The sequence below is a fragment of the Colletotrichum fructicola genome (genome assembly GCF_000319635.2).
Source record: "Colletotrichum fructicola Nara gc5 chromosome Unknown KSG_Nara_v1_contig06, whole genome shotgun sequence".
Lineage (NCBI taxonomy): Eukaryota > Fungi > Ascomycota > Sordariomycetes > Glomerellales > Glomerellaceae > Colletotrichum > Colletotrichum fructicola.
This window is the reverse complement of record NW_027094056.1, coordinates 75,522-91,767: the sequence shown is the minus strand read 5'-3', so window position 1 is coordinate 91,767 and position 16,246 is coordinate 75,522. Positions and strand designations below refer to the sequence as shown.

At 50.0% G+C, this 16,246-nt stretch overlaps 4 protein-coding genes across 4 annotated transcripts; 2 read left to right on the top strand and 2 right to left on the bottom strand.

The window, feature by feature from the left end:
• Window positions 1–2,261: 2,261 nt before the first annotated feature.
• On the bottom strand, window positions 2,262–3,239 carry CGGC5_v010294 (Neutral protease 2-like protein MEP5; the record flags this gene model as incomplete). The annotated part of the gene is made up of 3 exons (XM_032028464.1): window positions 2,262–2,358; window positions 2,439–2,841; window positions 2,963–3,239. 3 exons carry the CDS (start codon window positions 3,237–3,239, stop codon window positions 2,262–2,264), a joined length of 777 nt encoding a protein of 258 aa, XP_031875262.1.
• Window positions 3,240–6,191: 2,952 nt separating this feature from the next.
• CGGC5_v010293 (uncharacterized protein) lies at window positions 6,192–7,285 on the top strand (the record flags this gene model as incomplete). The annotated part of the gene is made up of 5 exons (XM_066152312.1): window positions 6,192–6,365; window positions 6,462–6,692; window positions 6,776–6,875; window positions 6,946–7,167; window positions 7,224–7,285. The coding sequence occupies 5 exons, from the start codon at window positions 6,192–6,194 to the stop codon at window positions 7,283–7,285; spliced, it is 789 nt and encodes a 262-aa protein (XP_066008180.1).
• Window positions 7,286–10,413: 3,128 nt separating this feature from the next.
• CGGC5_v010292 (putative transcriptional regulatory protein) lies at window positions 10,414–11,181 on the bottom strand (the record flags this gene model as incomplete). The annotated part of the gene is made up of 2 exons (XM_066152311.1): window positions 10,414–10,418; window positions 10,503–11,181. 2 exons carry the CDS (start codon window positions 11,179–11,181, stop codon window positions 10,414–10,416), a joined length of 684 nt encoding a protein of 227 aa, XP_066008181.1.
• A 3,075-nt stretch (window positions 11,182–14,256) lies between these two features.
• Window positions 14,257–15,057, top strand: CGGC5_v010291 (uncharacterized protein; the record flags this gene model as incomplete). The annotated part of the gene is made up of 3 exons (XM_032028337.2): window positions 14,257–14,358; window positions 14,420–14,568; window positions 14,634–15,057. The coding sequence occupies 3 exons, from the start codon at window positions 14,257–14,259 to the stop codon at window positions 15,055–15,057; spliced, it is 675 nt and encodes a 224-aa protein (XP_031875375.2).
• Window positions 15,058–16,246: the final 1,189 nt, after the last annotated feature.

Here is a 16,246-nt window from a genome sequence, read left to right as displayed (position 1 = left end):
CGGCTGTAGGAGTGCTGGCCTTGGGCACTTAGGTAAGAGGCCAGCTGTCCTTTGGAGCCTGGTCTGCTGCCGCCCTAGCTGTAGAAGCCTTGGGACCAAGGGATGTTGTTGGTCAACCTTCTGTAGGCGTATAGCGAAGCGTAGTCGCGCTGCCTCGAGGGCCACCTCTGCTGTAGGTAGGCCAGCATCTCGGATGAGGGCACTGGTTGGTGTGGTCCTCCAGACAGGTAGGATAGCCCTTGCTGCTGCTGTAATAACTCTTCCGACTCTACAGGCTAGACCCTTCTGCCCTGTGCCGACTGTAGCTATCTGCGAAGCAGTACTGCTTCTAGTACCGTTGTTGCTGCTTAGAGCTGGCTTAGTTAGGCCTGCATACCAGGTTTCCGCTCCATATAAGGCTATCGGGAGGGCGCAAGCAATAGCTGCTTTTCGAACTGCAGCTGCTGGGAGCCCCCCTTTTGTGTTTGTAAGGTGCTGTAGGAAATAGGCTACCTTCTTTGCTGCTGCTACCTTTATTCCTACATGGTGTTGGAAGGTGAGTCTCCTGTCAAACCAGACCCCTAACCATCTTATAGGCTTTGTTGAGGCTTTAATAGTTAGGCCTCTCGCTTGGATATCGGGTAGGTTTGTTGTCTGTTTATGTTTTCTGCTGAAGTTTGTGTTTATCGCGGTATTTCTTCATGGCCGCTTTTGTTTCAGCGTTCTCGACATCATCGATGATCACTAGCTCTATATCGTCCGGATCGACAGACTTCTTTTCGCATAGCGCCGCGAGAACCTGCGACAGTCTCAACTTCTTCCGATGGTTGCTCTCTAATCCATTGTACGCAAGATAGACGGTCATCGTCTTCTTATTAGTGCTGATGCCGACCTTATCCAGTGGAGAGCTGCCACTAGTATAATGACTAGATTTGACGTAGTATACGCCATTAGTGTGCTCGACAGTGTAGCCGTGATCCTCTCAGAGACCGGCAAACACTCCTAGGAGCGAGATGGCAAGTACGAAATAATGACGGAGACCGATCATAACGAGAGCTTGGCGGTTGGAGTTTGGGGCTGGACTGTAGCATAACCAGACGAGATATAACTCAGCTTTAAATAAACAAGCCGACCGTTGGTAAGCCCGCAAGACACTGGTGCTCTACATAAAGAGACTGGGTTTTGCTCAGGTTCGGTGTACGCGCTCAGTCGTATTCCACGTCAAAGGGCCAATCTCCCAGATGTCCTTGCACCCATGCTCAACGGCGTCTCCGAGGCTATTCTGGGGCACTCCCTACGCGGAGGCAATCCCAGAGAAAACCAATAGTCGGGGAGGTCATGATAGTATGAGAACCACTAACGCTCAGTCGGACTGAGGCAACTACATAGGGACCCATCAAGACCACTTTTATCTGGTTAGATAGCTGATGCGTCCAGTCCGACGAGCTTGATTTGCTTATGGATATCCAGGTCGTCTTAGCATTCCAACAGGGGCAATTACCCCAAGGACACCTAACATCACATCTAAATTGAACTCCTATCTATACCTTAGGGAAGCAAAAAGGAAGAAGAAGAAGGAAAAGGAAGGATAGGGAAGTCAAGGACGAAAAGTGAGAGAAAACCAAACCGTTTCTAGGGAAGCGAAGTATGAGAAGAAGAAGGGACAAAAGACCATTTGCTATTACACCTCTATTCAGGAGAAAAGGTTACATTGAAGAGTAGCGGACACGTCTCTCCTAATCCCCCTTTTGCTGTTGTCGCCGCCGCCCGAGCCCATGACACCGCACCGCTTGATGGACAAACAACGGCAGCAACTAGGAGCTTTGCACCTGCAATTAAATTAGGCCGAGCCGGTGCTCATCTACCGGCCTTGCGGCTACGCCTTAAAGCCGTTCGTGGAACGCGTAAGCCGGCATCCAGCCGAGAAACACCACATGCCCAAGCCGCAAGGCCGTCGGCCGTCCCGCGCTGCTGAAGTCCATACCACTGGGGGACCCGAGCGACGTCCCCCCCCTCATCCCGATGGCCTCCCACCCCATGAAGCGCTGATGGTCACCCGCGGCCATGCCTGCCACCACTGAGACTACCGGACAGCAAGTGATGACCTTATCTACCGCCACCTCTCCAAGTCACGGAGCCTCTGGATGTGGAGACATCGTCAAGTCCGAGTTATCAACCCGCAATATAGAATAGATATTATCAAGAAGGGTTCAATAATCGATGCCACCCCCATCTCGAATGCTCTCTCCCTTGTCGCCGGTCGTTTCAATATCAGAACCGCCCTACTTCCGTTTAGGCGGGATCGCCGTGACGTCTAGGGCGAAGAACGCATAGTTTTGGGCGTTCCTGATCTTGTCCTTATCTGTAAGCTTCTCGCAGCTGACGTTTCGTGTTTAGCATTTGCAAATCTCTCGTGGTTTCGAATCAGGTATCATCGGATATAGGAGGGAAAGACTTACTCCTCCACTGGATATGCCAGGTCAATACAGCGCTTGCCCTTGCCGACAATAGCGTCGAGATGCTGCGTCTCGTGCAGCAATATCATCCCCGAAGATGGCGTGTATTTTCCCTTCCGCCAGTTCGAAAGCATTTGCGAATTGCTGGCTTTCTTGAAAAAGGAAGGGCAGGCGAGGAGGATGTTGGTTTTGAATACTTGGTCGCCGGCATTGATGGCAGCAGCCGCCACCCCGCCGTTGCACAAGGGAAAGTCCTTAGGGGGGCATGCATAGACCAGTCGTTGTGGGCTCGGACCGCCTTCATCGTATGACTTGACGGTGCTTGACGGCATCTGCAGGAATCTGTTTGGTGCCCCGAAGTGGCTGGTCTTGATCGTAGAAAGCTGGGCTTTATTAGCATTGGTTCCTATCAGTATCACAGTCAGCACTCGACTCCATAAATAGACGCCAGACGCAAGAGGCATAGGAGCCCGACTTCACCGTCAGTAGCAAGACGTGTGAATAATGAAATGAAGTTGTTGACGTACTGCCAAACCATCTCGTATAGGCCTTCGATGTTGTCCCAGCATTGTCCAAGGCCACTATGGCTCCGTTGGCTAAGATCTTCGCGTGCTCAACTGACTTCTCAATATCTTTGAGTTGCGATGATGAGCATGGCCAGTCGCTTCCTTTAGTCATAGAGACCCAGGACGTCAGCGCTCGCTTGTCATAAGAGGCGAGAAGGCCGCGTTCGGAAGGAGTTAACACGCCAAAGACATGGGAGAAGTTCAACGCAACGAACAAGATGGAGATGACTTTCCGCATGTTGAAGATGAAAGTGCTGGGACTTCTCGCTTGGGTGAGTGGGTGTTGGGCGCTGATACTCGGGTGGAGGAATGATAAAGCAAGCAATACAGTTCGTCCTACTGACCTGGAAACGAATATGCCTGACTGTGGGCTTTATAGATTGCATTTAGGTTGCTCAGCGTGATGAGCAATGGCTGTGGGCAAGAGATTCTCGCTTGTATGCGGTGAAGCCGACATATCGTTATGTGCTTCTTTGGGTTATACAGGGTTAGTATCAGTGACCCCAACCACGCGCCTTTGGAGCTTCCACTCCTGTGGATAGTAGGTAAGAACACATTCAGCTTAGTGTGATGGTCTAGCTTGAAAGACTGCAGTATGTGTCCCACTCGCGCAAGTCACATCATTCCTATGACCTAACAGGCGCAATCAACTCAAGGCGGGTCTGCTGGGGGTAATTCATCTTTTTAAAAGGGTTCCGCCACAAAGAAGCAGGGAGTAGTAGCGCATACTTTATGCGGTATCTTCAAAGACCAGACACCAGCTGAATGGGGCAAGCAGGCAATACTAAGCAGTTACCCAACTTCGCATATAGCTATATACGAAGTTGTTATTCTGGTCCCCTACTTACCAGGCGCGCGGACAGCAACATGCCTATATAAAAAGGCAAGACCAAGCCCTTGGGCATTGGGAAACTGGTTATCGACCTTGGGGGAAATCATCATCATCCTCATTCTCGGAGATGGCCCCATTCACGCGCCCGCCTTTGCAGGGCTCAGCCCAACGTACTCACATCTCTCATCACGCATCGACGGGGCCCACAAATCTTTTCATTCCCTGTTTTCGGGAAAGCTATTTGCGTCGCGAGCTTGGCTTCAGCGAGCGCCGGCGCACGTGCACGCTGATTACAGGCCCCACTACGCCCTTTGTCCTCCCCAAGGAGCGGGCTATTATTCCTTACGAGTCGTTGAGGCTACCTATAGTGGCCCGTCAACCATCCCCCAAATCTTGCCCTGCGCACCTAAATCTGAGATCTCCACTGGACGATATGATCTTATGCACCAGCCTAAAAGGAGTATGTTAAGTATTATCAAATACAGGTTCCGCTAGTATTCTGATTGTATTTCACTGCTAACTTAATAATATACACAGAAACAAACCATTAGAAACATCTTATTCTTAAAGATCTAAGATGCAGTGCATTATAGCAGGAGGGAAAGAAAATATAAATAGTACTGTTTTTCTTAGTGGCGACTATAACATCCAAGCCACTATACTGTTTTAAGTCTGTTGAAAATAAGTATTTAGAGGGTAAAATCTACAAGAACCACCCACAATAAAACTGTCAAATTGGGCATGATAACCTTGAGAGGTGTCAGTCGCTATGAAAGGTGTCCGCCACTAAGCGACCTTGAGAGGAGTTGAGAAGAGTTTTCTATGGTTATGCCAAACTCTATTGATAAAGGAAAAAGCCCTCACTCTGGACATAAATAGTAGAAGATCTTCTATTATGGAAGAGTTGGAAGAAAAAAAAAAAACCAGAATACACATCATTATTCCTTTTACTACTGCCAATCTAACAAAAACTTCTACCTGTAATGTAGCTTAGTAATCGGCAGGCCTAGTGGGTCGCACCCTGCTCGTTTTTGCGAAGTTTTCGGACCCCCTTGCTATGCCCAACTCCAGCACAGAAAAAAAGCCCTGATGACGATGCCTTCAGGCCTGTTAACCCCTGTTCTGCACTATGCATCTCCGGTAGTGGAAGTAGCTCCCCAGTAGCTTCGGCCGGCCCGACCGGCTCGACGGCCAGGGGAGCAAGATGCTAGTACGAGTGTCCGGGACCAATAAAACCTGCACCGTTTGCTCAACAGCAAGCCATGCCGGATAGCTAAATGGCTCTACCTATAGAGGCCTCTCTAAGTGCTGCGGACAAGGAACAAAGGGATAGGGTTTAAGAAGCCAACCGAAGTTGACAGGATACGTAGATGATGAGGTGTATCTTCATTAGATGCTCTGTCTAACTTCTGTCTGTCTGCCCTGGCGTCTATTATATGCACTCCCAGCACCTAGAAACCATCAACCTAGACCAGTGACCATCCCGACAAGGCCAATCGCCTTCAACCGCAGAGCCCAACAGCTGCTTTCGCATCCTCTCTCCCACCGGCCGTTGTAACACCCCTGCACTTTCTCTTTCTATGGCTTCGCTACCATCTCGCAGCAATGACACCCGATTGCCTCGCTCTTCACAGTAGAGGTCGAACATTCGTTATCAACTGCTACCGATCCTCACTTAACGGGGAACCCTAGCGGTTGCGCACACCCTACCTTAACCTTGGATCTAGACCTTTACGGTAACAGGAAACGTTTGTCTAGATGGCCGGATACAGAGAACTGGTTTATGAACGAAGATCTCGTTAGCAACGTCGTTCTCCTAGCAAGGTAGTCTGCCCTTGGCCCGCTCCCGGCCTGCGGAAAGCGATCTGCAAGGCACCAGACCGCATCCTGAGAGACCTTCTGAAACTTTGCCTGCCTGCTATACCATCCGCGGCCTCAGCGACGCCCGTTAAGTCATAGCCGGTAACGTGGACGAGTAAATTAACTACGTGTCATTGGCCATGGATGTTGACCAGCATTCTCCATGCGGCCTGAGCGCCCAGGCCGTCAGGTCCGTATCGCTGTTAGTATCCACACCTACAGAGCAAGTGACTGCTCAAGCCGGAGGGCGGGTTGGACCCGTCTTTTGTGCTACCGCGCGATTGGGGTGGCCCTCTCGGCTCTGCCGCGCGGGATCTTTTCGCAGTCTCGGGAATAGCCACCGAGAGATTTTCAGCCTCTTCGACCGGACATGGCTACTTATTGCGCACGGCTTCCATCCTGCTTTGCACCGACGTATTCCTAAACCGCCCGCTCCCCGGTAAGCGACACAGCGGGTTTCTTAAACTGCTGTCTACCTACTACCAGTCGTCTTTCGAAATGTGGACTCTTGCATCTTGGGGCTGGGCGGTTAGGCTGTCCAGTATACTTGTGCTCTTTGCTCTCCTCCAGAGTATCGCAGCTCAGGATCTCGGCCTGAACCTTGACACACATGCCCGAGACAAAGCACAACAAATCGTTTACTCCTCTAAGCTCACCTTCACCCAAGATACTGTAACGCTCTTTAGCAATGACCAACTCTATGAGCTTGCTCACTTGGCTTATAGCCAAATGCAGACCAAGTTTAATGCTGATCGCGTTGGGCCACAGGAGCAGCCCGCTATGATGGCCGTTATGGCCGTCGAGAAGGACGTCTTCATCTCGTCCAGTTTGAAGGGAAGCGGCCCTTCTCTGTACAGCCTCGCACCCCAGCATTCCAAACCACGAGTCGTCGCTGCCCTTGACCGGTGCCAAGCCAGACTACAGAGCCAAAAGAAGGTCCCAGTAAACAAGAAGCATCGAACCGAGGCCGGCTGTGCGGAGATTTTCGCTGTTCACCAGGTAAGTCCTGCCCCTTCTGCTGCCAGGTCCTTCCCATAGACCAAGGCGCTAATTACCAACTCCTCTATCTAACGCCTCCCAAGTACTATTTAGACAGCGATACCTCCCAGCGAGCCCACAATCACCCGCGCTCCATCCGCGTTGTTGCCTACGGTAAAGGGGGCCAGACAGGCGTTATAGGCCGTGAGTTTGTGCCTATCCTGCTGTATGTATGTTATATGGGTGACGTCGTGCTAACGGGCTCATTAAACAGCTCAAAACCCCTGCGGTGGCGGTGAAGTCATCAACCAGGAGGGTTTCCTAACGTGGGGGTGCAGGCAGTTCATGGCGGACGAAGGGATCACTGTGCCACGGAAGCCCGGCAAGAAAGTCGACATAAGATTGCCACGGCCGTTCCCAACGTTCACGCATAAACAAATCAGCGTCGTTCCCCACGCTCGCTCGCGGCCCACCCTCAATGAGGGTCCGCGCCGAGGTAGGCGAGTATCCCTACGGGTTCATTGATGCTCCGCAGAACATCTACCAAGCCAGTAGACAACATATTCTCGATCATCAGTGGTCAGGAGAAGCGCGGAGCAGCAAGCCAGTCGTAAAAAGACCGATTTGGCGGCGATCTGGGTCGCACTAGGTCATATCATCAGCAGCCGAAATCCACGCCCTGTAACTCAGAGCTTCTCAAAGCTCTTCGATTGAAATCCTTGCCAGCTAGGTTCTTAGACGTAGGAAGGGCGGCAGGTCGAGCCGCGCGATAGAGATATCAGGGATAAGTAGTAGGTAGCACAGCATAGAGGCAAGCGGCGTACAGCCCACCGCATCCACTTAGCTATAAATTCGGGAACTATTATGCGCTCATCTGTCGCCGGATAGATGGCCAGCTGTCCAGCGGACGTGAACTTTACTGACTGTTACTTCGCCATCGTTTCGGCCCTAGTGTTTTCATTGTCATCAAGTACCTCAGTCCGACTCATTCATCAACGTTTATGGGGTAGAGCTCGCTGCATACTAGCACTCATGTTTCAGAACAGAGGCTCTTCTTCACGTTATCGCTGACTATTTCAAAGTCGGCTTCGTTGAGACAAATGATCCAGATACTATCCAGGTTTGCTTTAATTTACTGTAACGACTGCAGACAGCGTTCTTCAGTCGAGCGTGGGTACTCTCGCGTCGTGCTAGTGCTCAGCAGCAGCGTTGGAAACATTTTGATGATTCCTTACTCATACTAACAACAGAATGAATTATTCCTTGGCTTGAGCCTATATGATGATTCTAAACTTTAGTCACAAATTCAATCCGTTTCGGTATTTTGGACCGCCCTAAGCCCTGCAGCCTAGCTCAGTGAGCCAGTGCACAAGGCAGGTGGCAAGAATCATCGCTAGGCCTGAAGACAGCCTTAGGTCTTAGGTAGCCCTGCTCCGTGTTTTCTATTCCAGTGTTTGTAATGTCGTTGGGACGACGAGACCCGGCCTTACTGCGTTATATATTCACCCTTTTGCATCGGAAGGAAGGTGCAGATCATAGCAGGGCGGGCCGATCCCACCATCCTTCCACAACAGGCTTCACACAACCGTCTCAATCTGAGATACCTAGGACAAGGGTAGGGGGCGCAGCTGTTCCCAGCATTGTACTGCGCCTGTCATCCGTCCCACTCTCCTGGAAATTGCTTGAGCTGCGAGGTGGTGCCTGCAAATACGAAAGTGACCACTCCTACCCCGAACAATCAACAAAACTCCCTCCCGCCCAATCTCATCCGCTGAAGAGCATCCTCGACGATAGGCCCTCTCAGACGCCGGATTGTTTCATAAGTGAACCCGTTCTTTGTTCAATGTGTTATGATCTACAGCTACGCCACGCATCCTCGTCGTTCTAGTCTCACGTCTGCCGCCCTATAGCAGTCAACATTCTGTGGGTCCAGAGCCCTCTCGGTAGAGGGTTCAGTGCCAACATCATACCATACAGTAGGGAGATGCGTATATCATGGTGTCGCAATCAATCTTGACGTACATACGAACAGTCATTGTCATACATACACGAATCCAACATTCCGATCCATGTTAAACCTGTTCCTCAGCGACAGGTGCTCACATGCAGCTATCAACCTACCTCCTGAACTGCACCCTCTGAGATAAACCCTAAATAGAACCTCCAGCCACCTTACCTATGCTTCATTCTAGACAAGACAAACTCCTATACACTTTACCATCTCGTCCGTCCATGGACCATAATACACGCTACACCCATCATTGCCATCGTTTCTTCTCTATTAGCATCCGCTGTAGACACTGTTCCCTTAAGGTTCTACTACAAAAGTAAGGCGAGTTGCTACTTGAGTCTAGCATAACGGTCACATGCTATGCAAACGACTGTATCTGCCTTCTGCTACTGTAAGTTCTCTGGTTTGAGGGGTGTTGTGTTCACACCGACCTAGGTATACTGCAACTCCTACTATAGTGTCGATGCTCCCGCAAAGCTTAGGGTCTGCTAAGCCTTTAACGCCACGTAGGATAGCGCCCAGGGTGGCATTGCCAAGACTTTTTAGGCGGAATTCGATTCAATGAAATAACGGCCTAAAGACTAGTCGTGTCAATGGGCGCGCGCGTCGCACGCAATGCCAAAGCACATTATACTACCATGAACTAGTTGGCCTGTTAAGCAGGCCCAACTTCTAATACCTGCGTTGTCACCTGCTATCACTGAAGTCCGGTGATGGCGGCCGGCGGGTGGTCGCTTTAATTAGCGGCGAGTTTCTGTGCAGACGAGAATAACAAGTTGATTTAGTGAGGAAATGAACCTAGCCTGCCTAGGATGGAACGCCAAGCGTGGGTCGTTATCAGCCATTTCTCGCTCTCCAGCCTCACGTATATACCTACTTAAGTGTACATAGACAAACACGCAGCTAGTCACAAAACAAGCCATCCAAAGAGATGCTGCACTACCGCATACAATTGAATTAGTTCATCATCCATAGATTCGCATCCGTAGCAAGATCAGCACATACATACATCCATGTCGGTGCGCCTTTCCCGTTCTAGTCCTTAAGACCATCTTAGGACAAGTCTTTAGTGTGATACTCGGTTAGTTCGATCCTGTTTTGGATCCTGCCTTCAACTCTAGGACGAAAACTTAGAGCTAGAGTTCACCTCAGGGGCATCTGCAACTTGCAAGCGGATAGTACAGCACCCTAGTAGGCAGGCACGTCTATCCCTATGCTCTCCACCATAAGGATAGCTAACACTATGTGATACTCACAGCAAAAGGAGACCAAACAGTGTCCACCCAGTGGTGACCAACGAAATATTAAGACGGGCACGTAACTCCCCATTCATCATATTATGCCCACCTATTAGAAGGCAAAGTGACGCGAGTGAACTGTAGTCCATGTATAGTACTTGTCACCGGTAGTCACGGATACAATCGCTAGCCGGCGATGAAGGATTCCGCGCCGGTTAAGGTAGTCTCAAAGTATCCCAAACCTTACTCCTTACTCCACACTTGGCTCTATTCATCCGCACGTTGCGCTCCCATTTTAGGCACGGTTTGCGGTGCGCCCTGAACCCTTATAACGATCCACCAACTAGGAATGGAACGACAATAAGGGGGAAGCGAGTGCTTAGTAGAAGGGAGAGGTGAGCAAGCTAGGTACACGAAGCTCTAAAGACAGGGATGCCAATTTCAAAAGCATGCCTTTAACAGAACACTTCTGATGTCCCTATCAAAACGCTTCTTAACCTAGACGACAGCCATCTCTTAATACTTATCCTTCTCTAGCATAACTCTTTGACTGAGCTTGGGGTGGGGGGGGGGGGGACCTACAACCGGCTCCGAGCATCTTCTTTGCGATCTTGATAATCTCCATCAGAATGTCCGTAGAAGCATCAAGCGTCATTGGCCGGAGAATAGCGGGTGTGTTCAATGAAAGCACATCTGCTAGTGAACTTCCAACCTGGGACAACTTCTCTAAGATGCTGACCCTGTTTACAGCAAAGGTTTTCTGGGGTAAAAGTTTGAGGACAAGAACAATGTCTTGGGCTATGCTCAAGGGATAGCCTAGTGACATACTCTCGCAATAATCCGTGCTCGTCAGCGTCGTCACTGACAAGCACAGCTGCCACACAACAGTCTTAAGCCACCCGCATGTGACGAAAAGCTCGGCTTGCTGCGACTCAGGGTAGGCGGACACGTCGGCGAGGCAGTTTGACAGAGATCTCTGCAGCTGGCAAAGCTGCTCATGATCTGGGGGCCTCGCCGGCTTAATCGTCTGACGTTCCGCATAAGAGTTCCACGCTGTAATAAATTCGGCATCGAAAGGCCGGAAGAGGGAGATCAGATCAAGAAAGCCATGCAGGATCTCAGAGTCCCCAAGAAGTGGACCGAGGTGAGGTAGGTCTACTGTAGAATGCAACGCCAGGGTTTTATGTCGTTGAATCGCGAAAGCACGTTCTGTGACGAAGAGGACCCAAAATGCGCGTCTAGCTTCCCTTGCAACAGACATGTCGGTCGTCTCCTCGTAAGTGGCTTCTTCATGGTACCTAAGCGTCTGTAGTATAGTTATCGCTTCGCGTAGGTAGAACCATGCGGCACGTTCGTTGCGGAGGCCAGAGTATGCGCAATGCAGCATAAAAGAGGTTTGAACTTGCGTGAGCGACTGATTCTCGGCTATATGATAGAACTGCCTCGATCGGAGTGCTTCTGAGACTATGAAGTTGACCGAGGGATCTGAGAGGCCGCAATGGCTACGCCGAGGAGGCAAATTTGGCGAATCGGCAGAGGCTGATGACACTTCACGGTCCAGAGCAACAGTAGCGCAACAGGACACAATGACGCCATAGCATCCGGGACACTGGGCAAAGCTGCGAATATACTCTTGCATACGTGCCCGATCCATCATAGGTGAGATAGGATACTTATGCGTCAGATAGGTGTCGAGGTATTGTCCGACTGTGTGAGTTGATAGTTGCGGCGATGGCCGGAACCTCTCACCCATCCCGGCTATATTCCATTGTAGTTGACATGTGGAGCATGTCAAGCACGATCGATAGACGTGTCCTTTCGCGGTCTGGATTGTAGAAGCCGGAATGCTGTAGTGAGGGTCTGAAGCCGGCCCCTTCCGCCGCCGAACATCTGGTCTCTGTCCGTATCTCGACCCTTTAGGTCCCGGTCTCTTCGGAACTGCGTTATATGAGCAATCAACCTTAGCTAAGAGACAGTTGATGCACTGGTGACGCCCGTCGCACCGGATTTTACGGACGTGGCAGGTATCACACGCCTGTCTGATCCTTATTATTGCCTGTTTCCTGGGTTCGGACGCGGCTTCTGGTGGGGGCATGACGTTCCATCAACGAGTGTCTTGAGCAAAAGGCCTGTGAGATCGCCCACGAGCAATAGCACCAAGTGTTCATTTCCACCATCTACGTTTTGATATGTCGACTTTGGGCTTAGGTCACGTTAATAGACTTATGGCTATGGATTCGGATGGCGGGCGTTCCCCATAATACTTACTGTATAGTCTTTCTCCGTGTTTTTTTTTTTTTTTTTTTTTCTTTTCTTCTTCTTCTTCTTCTTCCCTTTTGTCTTTCTTTCCCGCACGGCTTCTGGCAGTATCTGGTGAAGACGGGTCGGCTAAGACTAATGAGGCAAAAGCGGGAATGAAGTGGGTTGGTTGGGTTGGGTTGAGGCAGGTCAGAGAGTTAGTAGTACCGATTGAAGATGAAAGCTGTAGCTTAAGTATATACCTGGTAAAGTCCTAGTCTAGGAACAGAGATGAAAGAACCAAGTGACGTGATGGAAGTCTCTACTGAAGCAGATAACCGATGTGCAAGCTGAGGGGGTAGGCCCTCTTTAAGAAGCAAATATAAGGTACTATCCCTAACGCATCTTGCATAAACATCGAGCCAAATTAACCGCTCACCCAGCCATAACCTGCCGGCGAAAAGTGTTGCGACGAAAAGGGTTAGCGATGCAGTATCATCATAAAGTTAGCGATGCAAGATTGCTAGTAAAGTCTATGGCCTTCTCACCACGCGTGGTCCTCAACATAAGATCATCACGTAGCAACTCGATACGCGTAAGGTTGGTGAAACCGATATGGTGATTGGCGCGAAGGCTTGTAGCCTATAGCTGCCGATGTGCTCCTCGTAAGTCAAAGCGCCTACGATTCGGGAGAAGGGCGCTGTGTAGACTAGCCGCTGCCCCTTAGTAAGGAACCCGCGGTATTCCCCGCAATTGAATGCGGCTCGATAGCTTACATTCCATCTTTAGGCCTGATTACCGTATGCTTGTGAACTCTCCGGCCTGTCGGGTCGGGGCATCCTGGACTGGTGTGCGCAGAGAGCCCGGCCGCTCTCGCTACTACGGTATCTATGTTACTAGACGAAAGGAGCCCCCGGAGGAAAGATACGATAAGGTTTGACGCAACGATCCTCTCTCACAAAATGACGTAAGCTCAGTGTCACAGGGGGAGGAGGGGTGGGGGACAAAGCTAAGTCGGCCATTAGTAGCGCGAAGGCGGCGGTTAAACGTGAGAATAATTCCGCATCGAGCCACATGAGCGAATCCGGACTTTGTAAATAGGAACAGGAAACAGCTGTTAGACAAACGATGTTGATTTAATGCAATACCACTGAGGTCCATTGATCAAAAGGTGATTATTCTGCTTGATTGAGGGATTTCCTCCTATACCGGTCCGAGCGGGGTTCTGTCTTGTATTTACCCATCATCACCGGTTCTTGCATATTATTCAATGCATTTCTAGCATCCCTTTATCCAGACACAGTCGTCAATCCAACATTAGGAAGCAGTACCGGATTGCATAGTTGAGATACTCGACTCGGTTATGCAATGTGGGCCTGACACTGGCCTTGATTCGACAGCAAAATGAAGTGGGGCGCCGCGACCAATCATAGGCCTGTTGGCTAATGGCCAAATGCTGCTTTCCCGCGATCGCTGTTAGTAAGAGCGGCTAAAACCGAGTAACTAGGGATCAATTAATCAATCAATATCAATGTCCTGTCATAACCGCCGAATGCCTAAGTAGGTCGACCAACTAGTGTTATTGCTTACGGGTCGTAAGGAAAAAAAGAAGTCGAAGAGACGGATATGTCCGTCTTGCAATATGGAACGGATAACGCCGGTCAGGCCAACCTTCAGCTCCCAGATGCACTAGTAAGGGTGGAAATTGCCTGCGTGAGAGGTATTCTAACAGACCGGCATCGGAATTACCTGTTTTAGTGAGTGGGTTCGGCTACGACATCGCCATCTGCCAGAACGCTTAGGCCATGCACGGCGAGCACGGCATTCATAGCCTCCAACACCAGTGTAGATTGCATGGTTCTCAAATACTATGAATCAAATGAAAACACCCTCGCCCATGCTAACACTCTATGTGGCATATATGCGTACGCGCTGTCTTTGTCTGAGGTCACTGCGCCTAATGTACTAAAACTACTAATACTATAATACCTGCCTTTATCTACTTCTCCATAAGATAGGCGTAGGGTATCTCCAGGGCTTGCTTTCTATCCTGTTTCATCTTTGTTTTCCACCGGTTCATTAAACGCCGGAGCCAGACATGTTGTCGATCAGCATAAAGCATCTCGTGCTTCTCTTTGTCAGTCTTGCGAACTTTGTTGCAGCAGAGAGGGCACTTATCGGCTACCGAAAAGTGAATGAGGTAAGGCAGCAAGACCACAACTTATAAACCACAAGACAAACTAACCAAATACCACTAATAGGCCGAAGCAAAGATGATCAATAGGGGGAAGAACATATTTCGCGACGCCAAATTTGACGAACAAGCAAACCTTCGTGGTTTAGCCCAAATTGGCAATGGTGTGTATCTCTCAATGGCACTGCATGGCTACAGGGGTGATCGGAATGACTGGTACGTGATGAGTCTGTGCCATTCGTACAACAGGGGTATTTTCAGCCTGCTAAGATGTTGCGCAGGTGGTGTTATGTGGAGGCAGACATAAGGAAACTTGCTGCCACTCCAAAAGTCTGGATCCCCCAAAGCTATTGGTACCAAAGTGAGACGAACCTTGGAAACTACGTGCAAGCCGAGCTGGGGAAAAGAGAAACCGCCTTTTCAGCCATAAGAATGTCCCACGTCCAGGCTGGCCACGAAAACAATATCCAGGCGCTGCTTCCTACCAGGATGGTGCAGCACAACGTCTTAGATACCTTTGCACGCTGTTATAAGAGTTTGAAAGAGCTGCCCTACTCGGAGCCTGTTTCGTTTGAAAGCTGGCGTATTTCCGGTCAGAAGGTTACTTCAGGTCCCTCTGAAGCCGGTCCGTCGGGGGGGAGGCGTCCAGGGAAGACTGAGATGAGGAAGAAGACTGAGAAAGGAAAGACTACAAAGGGCAACTAAAGACCCTAACATACCGGCAGCAATGAATGATAGTATTGCTCGTTGGAATGGCCACTAGAACATAAGGGCGGGTCCGCGAAGACAGGGGGTAAGATTTATTGAAATCTTGCCGAATATCACTCATTCAACTCTCAACCCCTGAAATGTCGGTATTGACCCTTCCTGACTGAGCCTCTAGCCTGTAGAGAACCAACCCAATATACTGGCAGCATTGAATGATGGTAGTAGTAGTAGTAGTTGGAAATGTCCTCCCACCGCTCGATATGGGTCGGGTTAGGACTAGGATTCGGGCTAGATAGGTACTTATCAGGGCTATGAGCGATGCGAGGGGCATCGGGGTAGAACTGGCGAAGGGGAGTATCGGGAGACGATATACATTACATTCGCGTCCAGACCAGTCACAGTATCTATAAGCCCGCCAGGGCTTCCAGGACTCAACTACGGAGTCCGGATGACATATGCCGCCAGAAGCCCTCAGAGGCTTCTGGTACATTACTATAGACTCCGGATGCCCCACCCCACTCGCCCAAAACCCCCTAGGAGCTTCTGGGACCCGATCATGGAATCCAGGTGAGGTTAAATCCACCTCACGATCCTCTCCTTAGGATCATTCGAGGAAACGCTCCGAATCTCATGCGTATGTTTACCTATCCCTTCAGCTAACCTCCGGCAGATCCTTAGGTTCGTATGTAACCAGTCAACCCTATGGTCTCTGTAGAGCTTGCCCACAAAGGCAGCCGATCAGCTAGTACAGCGCTGCTATCCTGGCCTTCTTAAGTCGAGATAAAACTATGTAACCGTGAACATCACATTCACTTGCAACAGAAGCATCAGCTGTGCCTGTTGAAGAATACAAAAAGGAAAGAAAAGAAAAAAAGACTTTACACACCAGCAGGCGCCATACAACCTAGGTTAGCGCAACACTTGTCGTCTTTACTGCTGCGAGACGGCCGTCTTCACTAAGTCTACTAAGATCGGCGAACAGCATCCGAGCGCCTTTACCTGTACGCAGTGCTCGGTATAACAAAATTCAACCCAAATTTGATACAGTCCCCCATTCTACAGTAAACTGTCACACTATACCGCTCTTGGTCCTCACCTCGTTGCAATCATTCTCCTCTATTGAGCATACCTTACATAGCTTGTTCTAGCCCCATGGGCTTAATTGTCTTGTAGTCTTTCTTACACA